This window comes from Nelusetta ayraudi, unplaced genomic scaffold (genome assembly GCF_046127955.1).
Source record: "Nelusetta ayraudi isolate G7.1 ecotype Tasmania unplaced genomic scaffold, CSIRO-AGI_Nayr_v1 ptg000048l, whole genome shotgun sequence".
Lineage (NCBI taxonomy): Eukaryota > Metazoa > Chordata > Actinopteri > Tetraodontiformes > Monacanthidae > Nelusetta > Nelusetta ayraudi.
Genome location: NW_027466098.1, coordinates 6,222,278 through 6,230,927, shown reverse-complemented (window position 1 = coordinate 6,230,927; position 8,650 = coordinate 6,222,278). Strand labels below are relative to the sequence as shown.

At 47.3% G+C, this 8,650-nt stretch overlaps 1 protein-coding gene across 1 annotated transcript in view; it reads left to right on the top strand.

The window, feature by feature from the left end:
* The first annotated feature begins 792 nt into the window (after window positions 1-792).
* Window positions 793-8,650, top strand: part of sorl1 (sortilin-related receptor, L(DLR class) A repeats containing) — a 76,855-nt gene continuing 68,997 nt past the window's right edge. The window contains exon 1 of the mRNA XM_076035892.1: window positions 793-1,196. Coding sequence (XP_075892007.1) covers window positions 855-1,196 — 342 coding nt within the window. The 5' untranslated portion in view covers window positions 793-854. The remainder of the gene's footprint in view (window positions 1,197-8,650) is intronic.

The following is an 8,650-nucleotide window of genomic DNA, read 5'->3' as shown; positions in this document are numbered from 1 at the left end:
CTTAGGTCATGGTTGTGTCTGGAGCCTTTATTTTCCCCCTTCCTGCTCTTGGGGTGGACAACGCTATAATCTATTGATTTTTAGATATATCTATAATTTCTCAAGGGCCTCCAACACCATCCAGCCCCTGCTAATGGGTACAAAGCTGTGGCTGTTGGGGGTCGGCGTGTCCTCTGTCTCCTGGTTCTCCTAGCTGTCTTCTAGTGCTGGTCTTGTGGTGCTCACAGGGCACTCTGACACTCCCTCCCCACACATATTAAGTAATCTATGTATAGCATATTGAGTGCTGTAACATGGACGTTCCCCACTTTAGAATGCATAAGGATTAATAAGCGCCAGTTCATATAGTAAATCACACTCACGAAAAGGTTTCTTGTGTATGTTCAATTTCTCCAAAAAGTACAAGAATTAAAAGGTCACTGACTTCAGGAATTACACTGGGCAATTTCTGGTCAAAAGTGAAGTGGCATCCATCCAAATTCTTAGAGATTTAAGTTCATTTACAAAAATGAAGCCCTGACATCCACTTTCCTTGCTTTGTTATTTATTTATTTATTTATTTATTTAATTATTTATAATATTGTCGTGCTTTTGTCCCCTCCACTGTAAACTCCGCCAACATCTTGGCCGTGTCTTTGTGCCGCATGCTTAAGTGTCGCCTTTCCCGACATTCCCATGGCCAGCGAACGCAGCAGCAGGGTCATCGCTGCCAGTAGAAGGAGCTCTTCGGTTTTTTTTCTCTCTACCTCATCACACACACACACACACACACACACACACCACACACCACACACACACCACACACACATCCACTCACACACACACACACATACACACACCAAACATACACAAACATGGCGATGCCGCGGCCAGGCGCGATGCAGTCCTCTCCACGGTGGTCGTTGTATTTACTGCTCCTGTGGGTCGCCCGGACAGATTCTTCGACCCTTCGCCTTCACCCGGGACAGCGTGACCACACGCTGCCGCAGAACCGTGGATTTTTCACGATAGAAGCGAACGAGGGCACCGGAGATGGAGGTGGAGGCGCCGCCACCGCCGCCGCCGCCGCCGCGGCTCCAGCGCTGCCTCTGGCCGCTCGCAGTGCCGCCGAGAGCGGCTCGCAGCGCGGCGTGGAAGCTCACGATCGAATCCGCCGGAGCGGCGGCGACTCGACCATGCCGAAGGTGTACGGACAGGTAAATGAAGCGCATCTTCGCAAAGGAAACCGTCCCCCTCGGACACTCCAAAACGCCGCGCCATCACCTCAGACTGCCCTTAAACTAGCAAGGATGTCTTGCAGGATGTTACACAAACCTCAAGGTGTTGTTGTTTATAGGTGGAAGAAGTCGCGGCGGCAATTCATCGCCCCGCTGCATGCACGGAGCGAGTTCGCCGTTGCAGCCGTTTAGAATAATACGATACGATTTTTGAAATAAAGGGTGAACAATGTGACCCGTTTAACCTCAGAGCAACGTTCGAAAGGGAACCCGACGGTCGGAGTAGCCCGTTCACCTGGTCCGATGGACGCAGCCAGAGCGTTTAAAGCGCAGCTCTCGTAACACAGTGTCGGCGGTTACAACCGTGTCACGTTCGCCGCCGTTGCCAGAAGAGCCTTTCGGATAAGTAATTAGGGACACAGACGGTACAAATTCTTCAGCTCGTTTTTCGTTTACGACGACTCCTCTTAAAGTTGCCCGGTAGAATGCGCAGAAAGGTGGTTTCATTCAAAGCTAAGCCGCCAGAATTGGAGCAATACCAAAAAACAGACCGACAAAAAACAAACAAACAAAACAACAGATCCCAGAACAGCGTTGGTTCTGACTAGTGTTTTTAAGCGTGCACATGTGACAAATGTAATGCTCTTGTTTTTTTTTAGCTAATCCACTTCTTCATCCAAAGATTATCACAGTAAGCAGCACACTTTTAATTCCGCAGCTTGAAATTGGCAGCATTGAGAAATGGGGTTCGGTTGTGAAGGTTCGAAATGACAGAGCGCAGCCACTTGGTTCCTAGCTGCAGGTTATAACCCCATTCTGTCCTCATGGGAAAGCAAATATTTTTCTTCATGGCTTTGTACTCTCACACCTGCTGGTGATTGTTCACGCCCTTGGTCACAAAGCACGACTAAAAAGCATCTCGTGAGAAATGAAATGTGTTTTATTACAGGGGGAGAGCTTGCACGACTGTACTGTAATCGAGTCGGCCTACATTTCAGAATGATATCAATCCTGATCCCAGTCATCTGGATTCTGAACTGTTAACTGAGCAGTCATCACAGTCCAATACTGCTAATTGGTGGCGCTGCTTTCATTAGGGTGTATTTATGGCTGTCATTTGAATATAGAGGCGTTTCCAGCTACCACCCTGAAGTGTTGCCGTGTCCCTTTCCTTGCCCACCGACGTCGTTATAAGGCCATCTAACACGGTCTGGCGGCACCGTGATGGAAAATGTGTAATGAAGCATCTCGGCGACGGCCAAAATGCAACGTGGTCGCGTGCAGATGGAAAAACATCTCGCAGGATAGGCCGTGGGTGGAGAAAGAAAACAAAGACTTGTCGCGGTGAGACTGTCAGGAAGAACTGCAGAAAAACGAGGGGGCACAATTTGCCGTAAACACGCGTTGTCAGGGGGCTCCCTCCCCCGGCTCCAGTTTGTCTGAAACTGTATTAAACACTGAGATCTGACGATTTACTCCCAAGTCAGTGTAGCGCTAGCCAAAAAACTGGATTTAATTTGGTGTTGGGGGGGGAACAAAGCCAAGAAAACCGAAGAAATAACTCAAATGGTGAACTGTGACATGTTTCGCTCTGATGACAGTGGTAAACAAAGAGAACGAATACAGTGTGTGACAAAACCCAGAATAAAATGGGTGTTGGTGGTGGGGGTGAAATGAGGTGAGCAGAGCAGAGGGAAATGTTTCTGTCCGTCATTAGTCATGAGCCTGCTGTCTCATGCTGACCGACGCTCTCCTGTCGGGTGACACCCTGCAGCACAAACACAACAAACGCGGACAAATGGCCTCCAGAGACGTGAGCTGGATCAGGTTTCGACACTTGCGAGGGACGTGGCCGCGGGGGTGGCGTGGTGGTGGTGGTGGTGCTGTTATTAAATACTTAGCTTGTCGAGCGTGTTTTCCCCAGGCTTGTTGTCCCTGTAATAGCCGGGCCAGACTTGTTAAGGGGCTCAAGCTGCGCGCCGTAATTGGAGATAGTGTCTCGCTCGGTCTGAGGTCGGCTGCTGAATCATGCATCTGGTTTGATGTCGGCTCTCGGTCGCGCGCTCGTCGTTTGGGTTTCGATTCCGGTATGAGAAACTGCCAGGATGAGTTGAGCCGAGCTGTCAGAGGATTGGAAAAATAAGCTTTAAAGTTGCTTGAGCGCTGCTAAAGTGTTGCTGTAAGCTAAAGATGTCATCCCCTTCACACACACAGCACACACCCTCCGTTCGCATGTTTGTTTCACTGTGAGTGTGTCAAACCTGTTACCAGTTTCAGTTTGAGGAACAGAAAGTTGAACGGCAGCAACAATGTAATACTGTACGTGGGCCAATTTGCCTTGCATTCATCACATCAAGAAAACCCAGCTCCTCCGTAGCTCGCACCAAGTCTCGAAGTAAAACTTTAAATTGTTGCAGTAAAGTGTCTTTTTTTCCCTGTTCTTTCAGCTGCACAATCCAAATTTGCTGACTGAAGCCTGAGAACCAACAACAGCAATTGCACACCTCTGATATTGTTGTTTTCATAGGGCACAAGAAATTATTGTTCCTTTGCAACTAGCGTCACCACATCATGCCCTAGTTCCCACTAGTTCTTCTTGGCAGTTGAAAGGCAAACCTGAAGGCACCTGAGGGCACCCGAGGGCACTTGAAGCGGGCTTAGTGCTAGGGTTGTGGTCCAATGAGATATTTTCTGACCGACTTATCGGAGTTGTTCAGTGCGCACACAAGTTCCGTTTAAAGGTAGGCACACCCTGTACCTACCATTACATTTCGATCTGACATTACTTAACAAAACGTTACACTTTATGGGTTGCACAACATGGCTGAATGGCTGTAAACGCTAACAGAGTGACAAGGGAAAAAATGTGGGAATGGGAGGACTGAGAGGATTACATTTAGTTAAAGTGTAAAGACTCAAACAGAGATGAAATTAAGAAACTTCACTTAAATAAGGCAAATAACCAGATGGTGATGGAAATGTCCAGTCCGAAGAGGTGCTTCGCTCCACCTCGACGTGTATATTAAACAGATCGGCTGCCAAGCAAATAGAAGACGAGTGCTTTCCTGATTCATTCTGACCAAGTCACTTTAAGCAGACTGGCAAAGACTCTTGCATTGGTCTGCACATGCTCTCAACAATTTGTTCAATTGTTACCTTGCATTTGAAAATCTGCTGGTGCTCAGCAAAAATAAATGGTCTCTTTTTGGGACGTCCTCTGTAAACCCTCGAGACGGTTGTGCCAGTGCGAACGTCCCAGGGGATGAGGAGTTTGTAAAATACTGAGACCACCCCGTCGCTGCGTTCAAAGTCACTGAAATTCCCTTTCTTCTCTGAAGTCATCTTTTCCACACCTACAGGACTAAATTCATGCTTGGCTGATTAGCTATTTGAGTCGACGAGCAATTGGAGCAGGTTTAGCCCGCAGATTATCCCCACGAGTGTGTATTGTGTATTCAAGGCTCCAATTACATCTCCGCGGTGACCTCTGCAGATGCATATGAGTGGTGTCTAGTCTACAGGAGAAGGACACCCTAAACCTGAACACTCACATGCACTGATTGTTCTGCAGCTGTTACCTCTCATTCGCTATATGCCCAACATTGACTCGACCCAAAAGTGATGTTGAGGTGATGCATGTTTCCATTATCCTTGGGGTAGCTTCATTAGATGAGCTTATTCAATCTCAAACATTTGAACACTTGCCAGGATCACACTCTTCATGGAAAGTCTGCGATGCTATGCATTGCATATTGAGCTTGGCCCGGGAAAAGCATGTGCAGGTCCGGTAACGAATAATGAAACTCCAAATCGGAACCAAAGTGATTTAGTGGCCTCATCAAAAATGAAACAGAAAAATAAAATCAACCAGATTTCAAATGAAACAGGCATGGCAAATGGTGCTTACTGGCCCAGTCTCTGCTATGCCGCATGCTGCACACCAGACACACTTCTGCTGACATAAACTTTATGCGAACATATTTTTACTCTTAATGCTTGTGTTGCCGGTTTTGATCCTTAAAGCCTCCTTAAAATTTGTCACTCAGTGCTGGAGGCTGTTATTCCTACTGATTGTGTGTGTGTATGCGTGTTGGTTTGTGCGTGTGCGCGCGCGGTCGGAACAGCACTTAGCTCCAGCATGAAAACGTCTTCATTAGCTTGTTTTCTTTTTTTGTCTGGTTGAGTTTGTGCAGCTGCTGTCAAGACATTTCAAGTAGAGCTCTTTTGCTGCAGCAGCTCCCCTGTTCAAGTCCAGAAGAGCTTGAGTATAGTGTTTATCATTTACCATCGAGTGCCTCCATGCTTCACAATAAAGACACTCCCCGAGGAGGATTCAAAATGAAAGTTCAAGTCCTCCCAGAGACGAGGATGTAGCACTGATAGTCGACCCTTGAAACGTATAAATCACTGCCGCAAAATTCTTGCTGTCACTTGACAGTGATTGCGGAAAACCTCAGGACCTAGACAACATGGATGTGGACGGAACCACCCAACTGGGTCCGCCGTCACACTGCGAGGACAGTGGCTTCACTGTGCTCGCGATCAGCCGGTCGCTAATGGCGCCCGCTAACTTATGCATGCAAAAGCGGACACGGCCTTGTGAGCGCGCCGACAGCGTCCCGTCGCCTGCCAGTCCTGCAGAGATGATGTCATTGTTTGAAACCGGCCGGGCCTGCCAGCGCTCTCCTGGCCACGGCGTTCCCTGCTCCCCTCCTCCTCCCCCACTCCGCCCCCCAACACACACACACACACACTCCTGCTCCTCCCGCCGTTGAATAATGGAAATCCCCGAGCCAAGAACCGAGAGAGTAAGCTAAATGTTTGGACGTCAAAAGCGCTCCAGGGTTAGGAAGCAAGGATAAGATTGCAGCAGATAGCAATAAAACGGTTTCCGTATCCGCTCTAGATTCTGCAAATCTAGAGGAATCAAGCGCCGTTTCTCCTGACGATGACACTGGATCCCGCTCCGTTACTCGTTACTCCCGCTTTCTCGCCGCGACTCGCCTTAAAGAGACAATTGTTTCCAGACAGATTTTTAAATGAGAGGAGAACCTGCCCGACAAAATGCGAAATGATCCCACTTTGCTTCGCTGACAGATATTTTTCTTGGGAGAGCTGCAAATGCTTAAAATGAGCCCAGCTGTGGACGTCCTCCAAGACACTGAGCAAACCTTCAAGTGTAATGATGGGAAATAAGTCAGACTGGAGATGTATGCACGCCCGTAGAATGAAGTGCTTTCCAGGCTTCTCTTGCAATAGCTTTGGCTAGCAGGTTGACCTGGAGTGAAGTAAGCAAGTAAAACTTTATTTGTATGGCGCTCCTCACAGCACCAATGCACGGAGCAAAAGGAAATTTTGCAGACAGGACAAATTTATACAGACTACGTATTGCAGACGAGACAGAGATACATCAGTTTGGTCAACGCTGGACCGGACGCTTGTCTAAAAAGGAGGGTTTTTAGCCTCCCTTTAAATCTGCCCATGGAAGTGAAGGCTCTTAAGTCCGAGTATGCTCCAGAGTCTTGGGGCCACCACCCCAAGAAGCTTACCTAGTTTTGAGCCTGGTTCGTGGCACCACCAAGATAGCCTGGATAGAGGACCTCGGGGACCGACTACTTCTATAAGGCTGTATAAGGTCTAGGAGTTTTTCTGGGGCAAGCCCTTGCAACATTATTTGCTATGTTGAGAGTTTCTGTTTTACTTGCATTAAGTTGTAGGGAGTTGCTTGACAGCCAATCCTTGATGGTGAATAAGCACTCAACTGATTTGATCCAATTTGCCTGGTGTTGAGTTCATTGGACGTTGCCAGTTGTCTGAATTTCTTACTCATCCTCTGCAGATCTTTGGGAAGAGCTGCACGTGTCCAGCCTGGATGACTAACATAATGAAAGACTGGTCAAACTACCCCCCCCCCCCGCCCCCCGCCCCACACACACACACACACAAACACACAGACACACACACACACACACACACACACCCGACTTGCTTTCACCCCAACTTGTCAATAAACATCACTGAGGTTTTCTACAGCTCTCTCATCTGACAGCCATCCTAAAGCCTTTCAGCCCACCAGAGCCAGAAGGTTTTTTTTTTTTATTATTATTTGGATTCAGCCATAAATAAGGAATGCTGCCAATTTCTTGGTTGCGTGTAAAGGCTTGTCAGTGAAAGGAGTGGGCTGGCTGCTCGGGACGTGACACAAATCAACACCCAGGGACAACACATGCCAATTAGAGTGACTGTAGCCTGTAGTTATTCTGGCAACTAATTTCGGTTTAGCTTTTAGTGGCGGACGGGGGGGTGAGGGGGGGGAGAAAGGGTTCATGTTTTCTGCAAATGCAACCTGCAGACTTTGTTCACATACCTTGGAATGAGGGGATGAGCTTTAAGCTTTAGGTGTTGGTTGAACTTGGGACGTTAAATTTATCGACATCGAGACGGAGAGCTGGTTGCTTTCCTGTCAGTAATCATGCTGGAACTTCCTGGTTGCTTTTGGAGAGCAACATGAAAGCACCTTGCACCACCTGTGAGGCCTGAGACTGACAGCAGACTGAGTTCATCAGTCCTGATTCACAAAAGAACTGGTTTGGTCTCATGAGCCTGTGCTTCTCCACCTCTGGATATTCAACATATTTTATATGTGAGGAAATTGTTTCATTTGTCTAGAGACGTTTTTCTCTGAGCCCATTGCTTCCTGCCCTACAAAATAAGGGGACACTTATAGATTTAGTCGGCAAAGTTTGACTGCTGGACGGGAGAGGAGACTAATTTCATGCTAAATAACATTATTTTGCAGGTGTAGTTGCTCCCACGTTGGCTAACCACAAGAGCTGGGCATCACCGACTGGATGTTTGGAAAATAATGTTAAATGAAGGACTAAAGAGGAAAATTAGCGTCTTGGTAATCTCCTCATTTCTCATAAAGAAAAAAAGAAAAAAAGTGAAGTTTGAGTCCTAGATCACTCAAAGAACTCATAATGCACTGAAACATGTAAACCAGGATTTTTCAATGATCACATTTCTGAAGTGCATTTAACCTTATTAAATACGATTTTTACGGTTACCTGATTACTCATATTTTTGTGTGCTTGTCACCCAGGCTCACTCTCATTTCTGTCAAATCTTTTCCTCGTAACAAAGCGTTTACTCTCCCATGGTGTTCAAAGATGGTTTCAAGCACAACAACTTTTAATAATCTCATTATTTTTCTTTCAACTTTCTCAAGCAAGCGAGGGCTGAACCCTGTGTGCCAGTCCAGCTTTTATCCCCCACCCCCATACTTTGTTATGCATCTTAAATCAGGTATTTGTGCAGGATGTGATGGTGCAGATATAAATCTGGCTGCCTCCCCTCACGAGTGCAGTGGGGAATCGCCCAGATGGCTGCAAACTCACTTTTCCAGGCATTTGCTTCTCAAGGCCAAGTGGTAG